The 17,700-nt window shown below is 46.2% G+C and overlaps 1 protein-coding gene across 1 annotated transcript in view; it reads right to left on the minus strand.

Annotated features, from left to right (window-relative positions):
- Positions 1–16,738, minus strand: part of CHST13 (carbohydrate sulfotransferase 13) — a 68,965-nt gene extending 52,227 nt beyond the window's left edge. The window contains exon 1 of the mRNA XM_005288417.4: positions 16,439–16,738. Coding sequence (XP_005288474.1) covers positions 16,439–16,532 — 94 coding nt within the window. The 5' untranslated portion in view covers positions 16,533–16,738. The remainder of the gene's footprint in view (positions 1–16,438) is intronic.
- Positions 16,739–17,700: the final 962 nt, after the last annotated feature.

Raw genomic sequence — 17,700 nt, forward strand, 5'->3', positions numbered from 1 at the left:
AGCATGGTTTTCGGTGGTTTCAAAAGGTAGCTTGAGGAAGCAGCTACGCAAAGCACAAAACAACTAACATAGCGAGTGATCTCCAAGCTCACTGTGCGCTACAGCACAGCTGTGCTAGGTACAGAAAAGCATCTCCAGGACATGCCAAAAGGTCTTGCGCGAAGCTATATTAAACAGGTGCAATGAAACTAAAAAATAATAGCACAGGGGGAGTGATCAAAGGGCGGAGAGCTACGTCTTCAGTGGAGATCTGTCAAATTGATGAGTCAAAGAGATTCAAGAGAGATGGATCAGCTAGTAAGAAAGAGAGGCGATTCCAGATCATCAGAGCCTAAGACAGCAAGGTTCTTGCATTGAGGGGCAACATTGTGTGAAAAGGCTGGTATTAGGGGAGGGGTAGGAGGAGTAGGGGAGCAGAGAGACACACACAAGGGAGCACACAGCTGGAAACTAGAACTGTTTTAAAAACCAAGCAGGAAGGCCGCACTTTATCTTAGATTTGACCTGAGCCGGGGAACCAACGTAGCTATGTCAAGATGTGGGTGTTGTGGTTGTGCTTTTTTGCACGGATAAGGTGGCGGCAGTAGTATATTCCAGGTCAGCAGTAAATGCAGTGGTAAAAGCTCTCTTCTTATTCAAGACAAATTAACCATATAACCATATAAAATGCCAAAGCACTGGAGAGCTATAGGACAGCGATCGGCAACCTTTGGCCCTTGGCCCACGCCGCTTCCCGCAGCCCCTATTGGCCTGGAGCGGCAAACCGCGGCCAGTGGGAACCACGATCGACCGAACCTGCGCACGCGGCAGGTAAACAAACTGGCCTGGCCCACCAGGGTGCTTACCCTGGCAGGTCACACGCCAAAGGCTGCCGATCCCTGCTATAGGAAATACAAGTGGCTTCCAGGCCAATGACGGGCAGTCAATACCACACTTCAGGAACTGCCTTTATGGCTTAGGCTGTCAGTGGTTTTCCTACATAAACAAAAATCCCAAAGGTTTCATGTACACTCTAGGGCCTCCTGTAACAAGCCTGTGGGCCACAAACAGGAGACACCAACCAGTCTCCGACATCAGTTCTTTTGGCTCCACATATACAGGCCTTCATCCTTTGAGCTAAGAGCGAATCTCTGTTCCCTATAGTAACCATTAGGGGTATTTTATCCTCAGTGAAACCCCAGTAACTAGAGGGCAACAGAGCTGCATAACTTGAGCAGGGCTGGCATTCTATTCAATGGAGGGAAAGCAAGGCAGTTCTTAAGCACATAGATCCAAGTTCAGAATTCAGCAGATCTTAGACATATTCCAAGAGTCAGTTGGCCAGCAAGCCTTCAAAATGCCTGAGTTGTAAATGATTGCCAGAGCAGCGTGAGCAAAGAAAAGCTTTAATCTTCCCCCAAACCTTACACCAAAGCATAGGTCTAAAAGCCACGGGCAACAGAACCTGTGGCAAGAGCACTGGTGGAGTGAAAACAAACTACAGTATTTGCAACACTAAGAAAGAAACGGTGACAGAAAACTGAGGGTTCACTCTACTCAACGTACTGGTCAGCAAGTACAAAGACATACCCTGTCCCTCAGGCTGTGGTTCTGTCAGTCTGCACTAGTTAAGGAGAGATGGCTGTTGATGTAGGTAGACTGGAGCCCCCCAAGGAAAAGGCAAGTTGCTGGTGATTCAACAGAGCGACAGTGCTCTAGCACATTGCTAGATGGTGCTGTGCTTCTGGAGCTTCCAGCCTGCAGAGGAGTGTAAAACAGAGGCCCCTCTCGTTTGTGGTCTACCTCAAAGTGTCTTGACTAAACTCCACTGGGGTAAAGGTGTCAACCTCAGTGTCTTGACTAAACTCCACTTTGGATAATCACATACTGTCAGTCAGAACTCCCCCTGCCTGCATGCAGTATTCTTCAGCACTTCCTCTACTGTTCAAATGGCTGCTGCTCCCTTGCCCAGAAGCGGCTGCATTCCAGGGGTAGATGATACGAGTTGAGCTGCTTATGTAAAGTCTGTAAATACCTCAATGCTTGCAAAAGGGGCCACTTCACTCATTAAGTTATGATCATATTCATACCAACTCTTAATGGTGGTCTCCAAGGAATGGGAGATTCAGCACATGTAATTTATGACACAAAATGAACTGAAGTTTTGAGTCAGGGGTTTCTTCAGAGTTCTTATTTCACTAAACACCTTTAGATGTGGCCCTGACTCTTCTCAGACATGCTAGACAACCTCCTCATTGCATTCATCTGCCTTCCCAAAATCATATTAAAGTTGCATTAGCTTTGTTCCCTAGGTTGTTAATATTTTTTTTTAGAGCAATGCATCAACATTATTCCACAGCCTGGCAGATTTCCAATAAATCACAGGGAAGGAGATGAGTTCAGCTGACCAATGGCCACCCAGGACTTTCATTAGCTCCCAACTAGGGAGACCGGACATCTCAATAAAATCAGGACCGTCCCAATATTTGGTGTTTGTCCCGCGTCCTGACCGATCTTTGGTTGGGATGCAATTTGTCCCGATATTTCGCTCCGCCGGCAGCACTGTTTTTTGTTGTTGCTCCGCTGGTAACACTCGGCTTTTTTTTTTGCTCTGTCGGCAGACCCTCCCCCATGCCCCCCATGTGTCCCGATATTTTCCTCTCATCTGGTCACCCTACTCCCAACAGACAGGCTCTCAGCTCTCTTGCATATCTGCCTAACCTCAGGCTTTACGCCCGAGACTTGCCTGAATGGAGGGTATTTCATTGGAGGCTACAGGATCACTACCAGGAAAGTGATATTAGACAGAAGACAGGGAGTCCAGGCAGGCCATAAAGGAGACAATGCTAGAGGTCTTGATTCCCACCACTGGCCTTTTTCCTCTAGAGCACAACGTTGGCTATTCTCCCCATTCAAAATAGATTTGATGGGTATTTGCTCTTTCAAGTGGGACAGAGAAAACTGGGCAGGCAAGAAGCAAATGTCAAGAAAATGTGGTCCATTTTAGGCAGCTCCGTGCTGTACCTCCAAGGACTTCGGTGAAAGCAGGTATTTAGAAGGAGGTGAATAAACAAGAATCCACAACAGGCTCGCCGTGGGATCATCTCCAGCTTAGCGAGAGTTCTACACAGAGTGTTCCACAAGCAGAGCCGACAGGGCATGCACAAACCAGCCAATCTAAAGAATGGAGGTGTGAGAAGTAAACAGTTTAAAACCCTGCAGCTTTCCCAAGATACTCCCTCCCAAGAGGCAGCGGGGATATTGACCGTCAAAGGGTTAGCTGTACTTAATACACGGGGACTTGGAAAGGGGGGAACATTGCAGAATGGAGGGGAAAATACATCAGTATCAAGTTATCCTAACTAAACATGGGATCAAACCAAAGCCTCTGAGACAGACAGGTATCTGGACCTCACTTTCATAGCAATATACTCTCTAAAGATAACAGATTATGATGCCCACAGTCAGCCTCCCTTTCCAGGGTGGGAGTGTGCACTAGTGGCTAGATCAGAGGCTTGGGAGTCAAGAACCCTGGTTTCAGAGTAGCAGCCGTGTTAGTCTGTGTCCGCAAAAAGAAGAACAGGAGTACTTGTGGCACCTTAGAGACTAACAAATTTATTAGAGCATAAGCTTTCGTGGACTACAGCCCACTTCTTCGGATGCGTGGGCTGTAGTCCACGAAAGATTATGCTCTAATAAATTTGTTAGTCTCTAAGAACCCTGGGTTTTATTTCCAGCTGACTCCAAGCCCTCTCCTGTACCCACTGAAGTCAATGGCAATGATTTCAATGCAAGTGGAATTGGCCTTGATTCTGCAAAGTGTTGAATGCCCTCAACTCCTAAGGAAGTCAGTGGGAAATAAATTGGGCAAATCCCTCCATGGCTTGTGGGGATAATACTTCCCTATCTGCAGGGTCGTTGTAACAATGAACATTGGCACAGTGCTTTGATATCCGCCATCAAAAGGCCCTTTCCAAAAGAAGTTAAATTATTATTACTAGCTAGTTTCTGGTTCTGTGCCATAGTACAGCAAACTGAAACCAAGGTTCACCTCTCCAGGGTGAACTGCAAATGAGAGAGACTGGTTAAGGGACCCTCCAGGTACCATATAAATGTATGATTAAGCTGCAATATATCAAATAAGAAGTTATAGACTCTCCCTTCCCACACACAAGAGCACATTACCTGTGTTCTGTGTTGCCAACCTTTGCACTGCCGATCTCCTACAGCCCTGTCTGTGCCAGGTCTCATGCCTCCTGGGTTAAATGTGTGTATTGTCCCCATACAGAGTAGACTGTAAGATCCTTAGGAGAGGGACCACATCATAGAGTGTGCATGTCACTTTGCAAACACAGGAAGGAGCAGCAGAAGTAATAAAATGAATCTGGCACTAAACTGCATTTTAAAGAGAGAATTTTTTTCACATCTACAAGTGTGTGTGCGCCCAACTTGCTGATACACGTGTGCAGGCTGGGGCTGCAAATCTCAATTCACACATGCATCCAGGGTTGGGTACACACAAAATCTCTCCCATTGGTGTGCCATGACTATTATTGTGCACACCACCCAAACCAATTTTGTACGTCGGCCCTTTCTATGTGCAAACCATGGCAATTGCATGCACAAATCACACCAATAACTGTTCACCTATATTATCTGAAAATCTGGTCTAATATTTTATTTTAATTTTGTAAAAATTCCAACAGCAAGAAGAATGTCAGCCCTGCCTTGGTGTGTGTTTAAAATGCACAAGCTGATGGCTGTCAGGGGACAACTTAAGAACAGCTACTGTAGTTCACAGCATGTGGCATCTTTTGCATGCTATGAATGGAACAAGAGTTGGACCCCAGACATAAAGTTCAAGGGCCTGGTTTTTCCTGTCTTGCTTGGTATGCAGTCATCTACACCTGGGCAAAATGAGAGGCTAACCCTGCCATTCTGATCTGTAAGAATTTCTCACCCACTTTCCACCAGTGAATATGCTTACACAGAGTGCAAAGCATGGGCGAACAGGCTGCCAGGCTGCCGGTGCAAATCTGAATTTCAGCTCTGGTCTTGTCTAGACTAAGGAACAAATAACACGTGACAGATGTGTAGCCCTGTTGCTCAATGCAGTACCGGAAGGCACTCAGAATATGACCTAAACTGCAATAAAAAACCCACAGCAGCAAGGCTGAGAGTCTGGGTAACTGCTCAGGCTGGAACCGGGGCTTCAAGAACCTCCCCCCTCACCAGGTTACAGAGCCCAGGCTCCAGCCCAAGCCTGAACAGCTACACTGCTATTTTTTGCCCTGTAGCACAAGCCCCGTGAGCCTGCAACAGTTGCCCCAGACTCTCTGTCGTGGGTCTTTTTTGCCGTGGAGACATAACCTCAGATACTACAGTGACGAGCACAGTATAAGAACCTACATAGAATAGAAATTTGCACTGATGTAACTACATTGATCTATTTCAGAGTAGCAGCCGTGTTAGTCTGTATCCACAAAAAGAACAGGAGTACTTGTGGCACCCTAGAGACTAACAAATTTATTAGAGCATAAGCTTTCGTGGGCTACAGCCCACTTCGTCCACGAACGCTTATGCTCTAATAAATTTGTTAGTCTCTAAGGTGCCACAAGTACTCCTGTTCTTTACATTGATCTAGTTACACTGGTGCAAATCCCAAATATAGACACTGCACCAGTGACTTACCCCGGCATTTGGGTAAGTATGTCAGTGCAAACCCGGTCCTACACTGCTGCAGCACATCTAAATAGCGTAGCTCTGACGGTGCAAAAGCTTCAGCGTACACAAGGACCCATGTTTAGTGGTGGTTCACAGCTGACCTTGTGATTTGGGCCGATCTCTAACTGCAGATGTTCAGTGAGACCTGCCATCAGATTGGCTGATGGTCCGTAAGCGCATTTTAATGAGAGGAATATGGGCATCTGTCCAGATGGGTCTAAAACAGAGTCAAGCAAATAAAAGCCCCCATTATAAAAAGCTTGATAACAAGTTCTGGGGAGTGTTGTGCTTGCAGTGGGATTAAAACAGAGTTGTAATGCTTAAAATATTCATGGCAAATAGCAGCCAGGTAAGACAATTCATCACATGATAAATTCCAGCTCCCGTAACAGGTTCTGGGACTTCCTTCAGGGGAATTCTCCAAGCAGCAGCTGATGGAAAAGTGGTTTTAGTAATTTGGTTTTACAAACGAGACTCAGATTATTTGTCCATCAAGAGAGTATTCAGTTGCCAGCCTCAGACTGGCTGGCAGGACTGTGTTCTGGACTAGTGCGTGGTTCTGCCTGAACTGGCCCAGCCTGTTGTCCTCACTGGATTATTCAGAAGCTCTTCCAAAAGCTGCGTTCAGTGCTGCCCCTGCTTGGGGTGTATTTCAGAGTCTGGTCTTTGTCAAATGAAAGTGATGGGGGCGGGAGGAAGGGAACCATGAAGCTCAGCCTTCTCTGCAGGGAGGGTGGCTTGAAAATTTTCCATCACACCTGGTTTTTGACAGAAAATTGGTTGTTTTACTAAATGAAACTTTTCACTAGAGTCTCCGCCTGCTGCGGAAAATGTGGACTTTTCATCAAAAAAACAAAAAATCAAAAAAAACCTTTTCAGTTTCGGGGTTTTCTTTCTTATGTCACATGAATGATTTTTTCCCCCCTTCTTTTGAAAAAAATTGTTTTTTAATCAAAAATGCTGAAGTTGAAAAAGTTTCCACTAAAACAACTCCATTTTCCAAGCAGCTCTGCTCTTAGGGCCTATCGTCTACCTTGCATGCTACAAACTCCCATTGACTTCATGGGTGGCATTGAACCCATCCTGCTACCAAGACATAAGCAGGAATTACAGAATCAGTGCCCAGATCTGTCCCCCAAGAGGGTTCCTTTTCTCTGGTTGAGCTTCCCGCTGTGTGGCTGGTAAGACAGCCATTTTCTCAAGACTCCCCAACTATGTGAAACTCCATAGATTTAAAGGTGAGCAGGGACCATTTGTGGTCACTTAGTCTGGCCTCCGGCAACGTTTCACTTGTGTTAGAAGTGAAGGCTAGAAGTGGTATGCCAGGGAGGGTTCTGCCTTCCTGTTTGTTTCATGTACTTCACTCATCAGCATAGCCTTGGGGAACGTCATCAGATTAAAGACACACGTTGACAAATTTTCCATACTGGCTCCATAGAGTGGCCAAATGACGACTGGTGCCCAGAGGGTATATCGATTGCGTGGCACAGCTCTCCTCACGACAACTCATACCATTTAGCCCAAAGACTACTTCAATCGTTGTGATCTCGGCACATGTCCCAGCTATCGGAGCTGCATCATCACACACACGACTACACCATCCAAAATAGGACTCTCCTACTTTGCTGCCCCAAATATAGAGCTCTCTCCCAAACCACCTCCTCACTCTCCCTTACTCTAACCCTTGCCCTCATCAGAAAACAGCTGGGAGAAGGTACTGTGTGATTTGAAAGTCAGTAAATTTGGGCTCTGGCCAATCAATACCAGAAGTGAAACAGTCATAGACCCCCTCGCTGGGAATGCCCTGCCTCCAGCCCCCCTCACCATTAGGCATGAAGGCTGCTACCTTGCTGGACCTCCACAGATGCAGTAATACAAGAGGGATGAGGCTGTTTCATAGAGACCCAGGGGCCCAACCTAAGTAAAAAGCGTGAACTAGCCAGCAGACATCATTAATGGGATGTAGCCCAACGCAGGGTGCACTGCATGAACCAAACCCTGGGATGAAAAAGGCCTGGATCAATACGGCAAAGTCCCCAGGATCACCATCTTCGGTCTCTTTTCTGCAGATTCAGAATAAACTTCCAGACAAGCTAAATCCCACTCTTGCCTTCTCTCAAATCTCTTGCAATCATCAGAGACCATCAGGAACTGCACAAACCCAGGAGGGACTAGAAAGCATTCCACATGAAAGGACTGTCCCTCAGGAACATATGGACTTCATTACAGATCCATGTTCGAGTGCAGAGCCAGCCAGTGAGTCCACAAGAGTAGGTCACAGATTCTACGTTACACGCCTTCCTTTCAACACAATCAAATGCAAGCGGTGTGTGGGAATTGGCATTCCAGACGGTGCTATCTAATGCCTCTGCTGACATACTGGCCTATTGTTTTAACACAGTGCACTAGTATATTGCCTCTTACAGCTCCGTTACTGCCTCTCAGATTTCGTACAGCTGAAAACCAGAAAGTGAGCTGAAAAAACTCACACAGCTCATCTGTAATGAAAGCAAATGGATAAAAGCCCTGGAGGGTCCCTTATATTTTCACACCAGTGCCTGTCACGTCGCACAAACTAGAAGGAAGTCAGATCAGCACCGTTATCTGGAAAGATTTAGAATTGGGTCCGTCAGCTGCTAACAAGCTCTGATCAAGCAAGCCCTCTGTGCACAGAATCCCAATTGGCTCCAACGGGACTTCCAAGCACAGAGAGTTTGCAGGACCAGGTTCAATACATAGGTGAGTACCCAACCAGGTAAGAGAAGGCACAGCATGCGTCTCTTGATGCTACTTGGGATTTCACTCGCATTCATTTGCTAGTGGATAGCAAAGACAAGAAAAGGTCAGCACTGCATTGTTTTAAAACATAAGACAATGATGCAATCCCAAGTCTACATTTGAGGTAACTACAACACAATTCATTTCCCTGAATTATTATAATTAAAAACTAGGAAGGAAACTCGGATCTTATTGAAGTCAATGGGAGTTTTACCATTATTTCAACAGCATCAGGATTTTATCCTAAATCTTTGAATGAAAAATAAACTTTTTTTAAAAAATGCAGAGGAACTGTTGTCTAGGTAGGGTTGCCAATAGTCGCTTATTAGCAGGGACAACCCTTATTTCTTCATCTCTGTACAATAAGATCGGGAGTTGTAGAGTTCTGCAAAAAGCAATAAGAAATACCCCAGGAGAATGTAGGTGAGTACTGCTCATTATTTTTAATAAAACAAATAAAATAAAATAATAATAATATCGGGAGGCGGGTGAGGTGGGGTGCTAAGAAAACAGTCCTTTATTTTTGAAATACAATGTTGGCAACCCTTGTCTAGTGGTTTGAGCAGACTTGGGAGGGGTGGGGGTTGGGAATGGGATCCATAAATCCTATTCTTAGCTCTGCTAAGGCTCCACTCCTGCAAATACTTACACACATGCTTAACTTTAAGTACATGAGTAGCCCCATTTAAACCTAATCCCAGATGCAGTTGCAGATTTTGGGCCCAACTCTGCGTGGTCTTGGACAAGTCACTTAACAGCTCCGTGCCTCAGTTTCCCCCAGCTGCAAGACTGGTGTAATAATATTTACTTATGTCACAGGGATGATGTAAAATATTATTTAAATAATTATCATGAAGCACTTTGAGCACCTCACCTGAAAAGCACTGGGGAAGAGCACAGTATTAATTTGTCATCAAGACATTTTTAAAAATATGAATTAAAACATTTTCCCCACTCCCGCAGTCTTAGTGGCCAGGCCTGCAGTAGGGAATTTTAGGGCGGGAAATTCCCACTGGTGCTACCACTAGTACAGCTGCACTGCTGGGCATTTTCCCACTGGGGACAAATCCAGAGTTGACTATGACAGCTCACTCTGGTCAAGTTTTTCAAAAGTTACTACCAATTTTGGGTGCCTAACTTGAGACACCTTACAATGGCCTGGTTTTCAGAGGGCAGCTGCTCAGTACTCTTTAAAAATTAGCCCCCTTTAAGGCACCTCAAGTTGGGGACACAAAAATGGCTGCCCCCAACATCATAGTCACCTTTGAAAATCTTGGCTTGAGTGACCTAGCGAGCGTACTGTCCTTTAGAGCCACTTTGCTCAAAGGAGATCGTGGGTTTATTAACTATGTACAAGGTAGAGGTGGGCCTGGATCCAAACTCTCCTGAATTTTGGGATCCTCCACATCGAGATCCAAATTTGGTGGCTTGGGCTGATATCTCACACAGCATAAACGCCACACTCACAAGGAGTCACAGCTGGGGTGAACAGCACTGGGAATTAGTTCTAAAGTCACACCGCTCCCATGCCTTGAAAGCAGAAAACAAAAACTGAGTTCTTCTGTGACGAAAAGCACAACAGGTACGAGCAGGAAATAGGCTCATCTTATAGCTCCTGTGTCTTGATGAATCACTCAAATGAATGGCTGTTCTGTAGGATTTCAATATTTTCCAGAATGGAATTCCTCTCCAGCCTCTTTTCCCACAAAATCTGCTTCCCATCAAGCTAGGATGCCTCTTACAGTTGGTAATACAGGAAGGAAAAAGTGGTTGCATCTTCCTGACACTGAGCTGGAGTGGGGATTGTGATCAACTCTGCCACACCTGGGCTGCTTCTGCAGGTCTAACATGAGAAAAAAGTTTTAATGGCTGCAATGTCAACAGCTGGGGCCAGGTGCATGCGGGGAGCAAGACAGGGCCCTTTTTCATGGGCACGTTTCAGAACAGAAGTTTTAAAGGAATGTCAGCTACCCTGCAAGTTGAACTTTCCGTTTCTTTTCTTAGGCATTTATTTCACAACCAGCTGCAAATGTTCATGGCCTATACAGTGTCAGAGCGTGTGCAACATCAGGGCCCCTTCTGCCATTCCTTTTATTAACATTCAGGTCATTAGGGGATGTAATTGTGAATGCAATTCAAGGCTTTATAGGAGATGCAGTACCTAGGACACCAGACATTAGGGTTACCATCCGTCCGGGTTTCCCCGGACATGTCCGGCTTTTTTAGCTTTAAATGGCCGTCCGGGGGGGATTTCTAATAAGGTAGAAATGTCCGGGATTTCCCCTTTCCCCTCATGCAGAGTGCAGCGCGGCTGATTGGACGTCTGGGCCTGATTGAAAGCCGCTCGCAGCCACTGGGGCCTCTAGCAGCCAGAGTCCCTCCCTCTCCCCCGCTCCCTCCTCCCCCGCAGAGCAGCGCCTTATTTGTTTGGCTGCACGTGGAGCCTGCAGCTCTCCCTCGGCCTGGTGGGGGGGGGCAGGCAAGGGACGGGGTTAGATTGGTCGGGGGTTCTGGGGGGGCTGTCAGGAGAAGGGGGTGTAGAGAGCGGTTGGGGCAGTCAGGGAGCAGGGAGACTTAGATAGGGGGTGAGGTCCTGGGGGCAATTGGGGGGGGGCAGGTAGGGGGATTCTGAGGGGGGCGGGAAGTCGGAGGGGGCGGGGCTAGGGTGGCACCCCGTGTCCTCTTTTTTGATTGTTGAAATATGGTAACCCTACCAGACATAGAACTTAGTTGCTATTCTAGTGGAAAGAAATAGCTTTCCCTGAGCTTGCTGGGTGCCAAAAAAGTCATGAGCTATATGCTGTTGTGCACAGGCAGCAAGTCCTAGTAAGGTCAGCAGGACCTGTGTGCATGGATCAAGGGTGGTATAAGGCCCTGGTGTTGGCACTCAAAGGCACCTTTGGAGGTTCAACAACTCACACCAACAGCTGGACTGAAAAGAACGCTAGAAAATGCAGGTTCCTCTGCAGTTTTGGGTACTGAAGGGCTGTTTAACCTAGGGCAGAAAGACATAACAAGAACCAATGGCAAATTCAAATTAGAACTAAGGCCCCAATTTTGCAACAGCAAGGGAGATTAACCACGGGAACAAACTCCCAAGGGAAGTGGTTGATTCTCTACCTCTGGATGTCTTCAGATCAAGACTGGATGCCTTTCTAGAACAGCGGTTTAATCAGACAAAGGTATTGGTCTCAATACAAGGGAAAGTGGATGAAGTTTAGTGGCCTATGACATACAGGAGCTCGGAATAGATGCTAACACTCCCTTCTGGCATTAAATGCTATGACTGTATGAATACAGCACTTTGAATACATTAGCTGAAGCAAACCCCAATCCTGCAAGGCACCGAACACCCTGAACCGCCACTGGAGTCAAGTAAACAAGCGTGCAAGAGTCAAATGCACAGAGGAAAATCCTGACTGTTTTGCAGCCAGAGGGGGTTGGTAGTAGTTACATATGCATTTCACTACGACTCCATAGCCCAGTGGACCTTCACCACTCGACAGACACCAAAGGCAGAAATTGAAATGTCTTATGCACAAGGGGCCTGTTGGTTTCTCCACTCACTTATACCAGTGTAACCGCGTTGGCTTCAATGGAGCTATTCCTGATGTACAACAATTAGAGGAGAATCAGGCCCCGCAGAGTCATATGTCCCTTACAAAGCTTTCTTCAGAGACTTGTCTCTTTTACATAGGAAATATTCAAATTCATGTGGGATGGAGCAGGCATTTGTTTAACCACTTTGGAGACTGCAGATGTCACACAAAACCTAAAACATTCCTCAGCCTGGCAGTGCGGAAAATGCCAGCATGGTGAAGGTTAATACAAATTTTAAAGTTATATCCTCAAATTCACAGATTCCCCTGCAGGACTGTTCGATCAGCTAGCCTCACTCCTCCCCTGGTTTTGCTGACGTTTCAGTCCTCACAGAGACAGAGGCCACCACAGTGCGTCATTCACTCCCCGTTTCTTCCTCTGTTCAAGCAGTCCTAGCTCTCTGTACCGCATTCAACGGCCTGGTATAGTCTAGTATTCCCTTCCTCCCACGTCCCCAAATTTCCCAGTGGTGGTAGCAATGGCTGGATGTTCAGTGTACACAAGGTGCCTGTGGCCACCAGCGTTTCAGCACTGTGTCCTCTAGACTTGTTCTGAGTGGGGTTAAATGGCACAATGGTAAAAACCCAAGCACCCACTGGAGCCTACTCCACACTAGCACTCCCACTGTTGCTACCACAGGGGAAGCTGCAGCAGGGTTAGCTCTGATGGGAAATGTTGGGTGGACAAAGCTCATGGAGACACAGCCAATGAGGCACAAGCTCAGCAAAAGCTGGAGGAGAAAAATAGAGGATCAGATTCTGATGTTGGTTATACCAGGGTCAATCCAAGACCTCACTGGACAGACACCAACGTAACTGAGATCAGAGTCTAGCTCAGAGAGTGTGTTATATTCCCACGATAATCGTTTATTTAAAGAGGTTTTACAAAGAGTTACATCTGCAATTTTGTAATTCTGGCTAAAATCAAATGTGTTACCAAGTTTAATATCAGATGCATCCTCTCTCCATGACAAAGACTAAGGCCTAGATCCTGCCCTCAGTCAGACACATGTAAATCTGGAGTGACTCCGCCAAAGTCAGTGAGTTACGCTGGCTTTACACTGATGTAACTGCAAGTAGGATTCGGCCATACAAGCCTGATTCTGCTTCCACTGAGCACAACGGGGATTTTGCCTTTGCCTTCTACAGAAACAAGTTTGATCCCTGTGTCCTGCACTAGCAAGGGGGATGGATTGTGGTCAGAGGCCTTGTCTACATGGAAACTGGAAATGAAATAACCAAATGCAGCAGGAGAGACAAAAAAGCAAATACAGTACAGGACAGTACTGTGTTAAACGTAAACTATGAAAAAAAATAAAGGGAAAACAACATTTTTCTTCTGCATAGTAAAGTTTCAAAGCTGTGGTAATTCAATGTTCAGTTGTAAAACTTTTGAAAGAACCATAATGTTTTGTTCAGAGTTACGGACATTTCAGAGTTACGAACAACCTCTATTCCCGAGGTGTTGGTAACTCTGAGGTTCTACTATATTTTAGTATAAGTCTGTGCATCACACTAACTTTGAAATAAGAGTGCCCTATTTCTATATGACTTGTTATTTCAGTGCAAACTGCTCCACACAGAGGTATATTTAAAGGTGGGAATTTTACTGATTTAGTTATTTCTCTTCCATGCAGATCAAGCCCTTTAAGGGCTTTTCTACATCCAATAAGATGATCATTTGTCTCCCTCAGCCTCTCACAATTTTAAGCCTTGATTCCGGCTCAAATGATGGCAGAATCTATATGTGCCTTGAGCACTGATCCATCAGTTACAATTTACACACTTTAGGTTTCATGTGAAATACAATCTGAAGAACCTAGTTTAGCAACAATGGAAAAAGCAGTTGATTGCTCTAAGGTGACTTGTGGGACTACTTGCTCTGCAATGCTTTTTTGTAATACTAGAATACTTACTCTGTAATACTTTTTTGTAATAATAGAAACACACAACTTAAAGAAGAACAGGAGTACTTGTGGCACCTTAGAGACTAACAAATTTATTAGAGCATAAGCTTTCGTGGACTACAGCCCACTTAAAGAGCCACTAAAAAAATAAAAGACAATCACACTTCTGTCTGAAATTGTTTACCTACTATTGCTACAAATAACACCTAAAATCTAGGTGATAAATCTCAATTTTATCTCAACTAAGAGAAAACAGTATTTTTCAGCTTGTTTGCTTTCTCCATTTGACAGCACTCAATCTACATAGGGAAAGGGAGCTGCAAAACCACAACTGAGGAAAGACACTGAGGGGCAGCTGTAATGCTGGAAACTACCCTTAACTCATGATTTCAGATGACGCGTGTGTCCCTGTGATTCATTCAATAGTCAGGAGCGATGATCATTTATACCAGCTGAGGATTTGCCCCTAAATCTTTACCTGCAAAGAAACTTCATTTTATATGAAATATGCTCATCTAGGAGACCTCTCAAAAATGATACCTTTTCTGAATTAAGGGCATGTTCCTTGCATTGAGGGTACTTAATTTCCAACAAACTCAGCAGGAGGCACTCAGCATCTCACCAGCATGGGTTCCTGATATGCAATTTAATTATCTCATTCCAATGCAGTTGTAGTGATTCTGTCACTGAGTTTGATTGCCTGAACCAGCAAACGCTTTTGCTCATGTTTAACTTTAACCCTGTGAGCAATCCCGTTCAGATCAAGACTGGGACTACTCATAGGATTAAAGTTAAGCATGTGCATAAGTGTCTTCAGGATCAGGGCCCATGAAGGCATCCTCCTATTTTAAAACTACAGTAAAATCATATAACAGACCAGATTCTCCTCTCAATTACACCAGTGAAATTCCAGTGAAGTTAATATAAAATTTGGCCCTCTCTCTGTTGGATGCATAGATACTTAACGGATCCATTGCAGCATTTTTCTACTGAATGTTCCAAATCTCAAAAACATACCGCAGATATTAGTTTTAAAATATACATTATTAATAGAAAACTGAATGTAATTTTCTAGGACTGCACAGCTCATTTAGTAAACTTCTAAAAGTAAGCATAACAAACACACACAAACCTAATACATTTTCAAATCAGACATTATTTGGCTAACAAGTTCTGTATTTTTATTTTCAAGAAAAGAGTATTCATGTGATGGATTAACTACTATAAAATGGAGATTACATCTCATTTAGTCCAGAGTGGTAAAACTCTCCTAACTTCTTTCCAACAAGTATTTTGAATTTGAGGATATAACTTTAAAAAGCACCACTGATTAATCTCCGCTGTTATCAGAAGACATCCGTGCATTGTTAAACTATGGGAATTACCGAATAATATCTCTTTGGAAATAGGAAGCAATTCCTTTTTCAAGAAAAGAGCAGAAAGCAGGCAGTGAAACTTCTCACCCTTTTAGTACAACACTGTTTATTTTCTAGTTCTGCCAGTATAGAATCTTCTCCCCAAGCACAATGTATTACTGACAGCAGACATTAAAGATATTCCTTTCCATAGTGGGACAACAATTTAACTGGATTTTTTGATACACTTCAATGGGTCTGGATGTGACATATGACATCTGTCTGAGACCTGTTCCATTCTTTCACCTTTGTTAGTCTGTTTCACAGCATTAAAGACATTTTAATTCCAATACCGAGTGCAGACTTTAGATTGGTGTGTTCCTTGACTTCATCAAATCTACTCTACTACAGGCAACCATCTGGGGACAGATGCAAAAAAAGTTGTTTTTTTAAAATGGACATTTGACTCTGTGAAATTCTTATATAACAACACTCATTGCATTTTATTTCCCCTTACAAACAAGATACAAAGTGACGGTAAATGATTTCAGCTGAAAAATACGTAAACGCCAAGTCTATTCCCCAGGGAGTTTTCACTGCTTCAACATAAGCAGGACTTTCTGGTAAGCTGGCATTTGCTAACCGCACATACGGTCTCTATACATCTGGCCCTCAGCACACAACGAAGTGCATAAACCTAACCGCACCTAGCTGAACGTCTGAAACAAAGGGCTCAATTCCGATTTCAGAGCCAGCGAGTAGTTTCGCTGATTTCGAGGCAGTTACTCCGGATTTAGGGTCCGACTCTCCTTGAAGTCGGGGGAGTCTTTCCATTGATTTCAGCGAGAGTCGGATCCCCCAAACCTGCCTATGGCCCCGAGCCGGGCATTTTGCTCTCTTTAATACGCAGATGGCTCTTTGCTACAGAGCCGCTGAAACTTGGGCAAATGCAGCAGCGCGCACACACCTTTGCAGGGCACAGGTCCGATCATTCCCCGGGCGAGGGAAAGGGGGGGACGGGACTCCCGCAGAAGTGGCAGCGCCGGGAGAACGGGCAGAGAGCGGGCAGGCTGGGGTCTGTGCCCGTGTCACTCACCTGGGTTCAGGCTGCTTTGGAAGTAGAAAATCACCAGGAGGAAAGAGCCCAGACAAGTGGCCAGGACCATCCGCTGCACGCGGCTTTTCCTCATCCTCGCGCCGGGCAAAGCCCGCTACGGGGGGTCCCCTCGGGGCAGCGGGCGGCCAGCGAGCTGCTCTTGCTGCCGCGGCTGCAGCAGGGCATGGCCCGGGGTGCGCTGGAGCCCGAGCCCGATCCCCGCCTGACTCTCCGCAGCGACCGCCGCTGCCCCAGGGCAAAGGGGAACCTCTCTCCACACACACACACACACACACACACACCGGGCTCTACTAACCCGCCCCCGGCGGGGGGGGGGGCAGGCGCACACATCTGGGAAAGCCCTGCTCCTTGCAAGCCCCCGCCCCGCTCCCTTCTCACCAGCCGCTTTTGGCAAGGGGCCTGCCCGCAGTCGGGGGTTTCCCAGCCCGGGAGGCGCGCTCGCCCGGCTCGGTTAGGGAAGCCGCTGGCAGCGCCCCCCCCGCGTGCTGCATGGACCCGTCCGACTGAGTTACAGACTCGCCCGAAGTTGCTGGGCTGGGACTGGCCGCGCTCCAGCTGGAGGCTCTGCGGGGAAGCGGCACGTGGAAGGGACAGAACCGCTGGCCCACGCCCGTCGCCGGCCTGACGCTGTGCAGTGATTGCCCCGGCTGGGGGATGAATTTGGCCCCACGCGTGTTTTGTTCAAAGAGATCCGTTTGGCAGAACCTCAGTGTCCCTGCGCGGCTGCAGCTCTCAGAGCGGGGTCCTGGCACAGACCTCACCTCGCTCTCCACCTTTGGCGTCGGTTCAGCGTTTCATTCAGCTCAGAAATCTCACCCGTTTGCCGGGCTGGTCTCACTGGGTTGTACAACTCCAGCAGCAGGGCCAAACGCCCCCGGTGCTTTCCTATAGCATCTAGTGCAATGGGCCCCGAATCTCAGTTCGGGCCTAAAAGTGCCATTGTAACACAAATAACAACAATCAGACAATTGAAGGCTGGTCAGTTTTACCTACTAGTCACCTGGGAGTGGAAACAAGGCTGTAGTTTCTGAGCTGCAAACAATGCAGAGGAAAGTCCTGATGAACCTCCAGCCCCTTCCCTCCCTCCCCCCCCCCCCCCAGAATTGCTGTTGTCATTAAATCACAATTGTTTCCAATAATATTAAACATTTAAACCATTCCCCCCCCCCATACATGGGCCTAAAATACCTGGGGGGCCAACAAAGAGCTATAAATAAGTCCAGTGGCTTAAGAGTTTTCTA

Source organism: Chrysemys picta, chromosome 7 (assembly GCF_011386835.1).
Source record: "Chrysemys picta bellii isolate R12L10 chromosome 7, ASM1138683v2, whole genome shotgun sequence".
Classification (NCBI taxonomy): domain Eukaryota; kingdom Metazoa; phylum Chordata; order Testudines; family Emydidae; genus Chrysemys; species Chrysemys picta.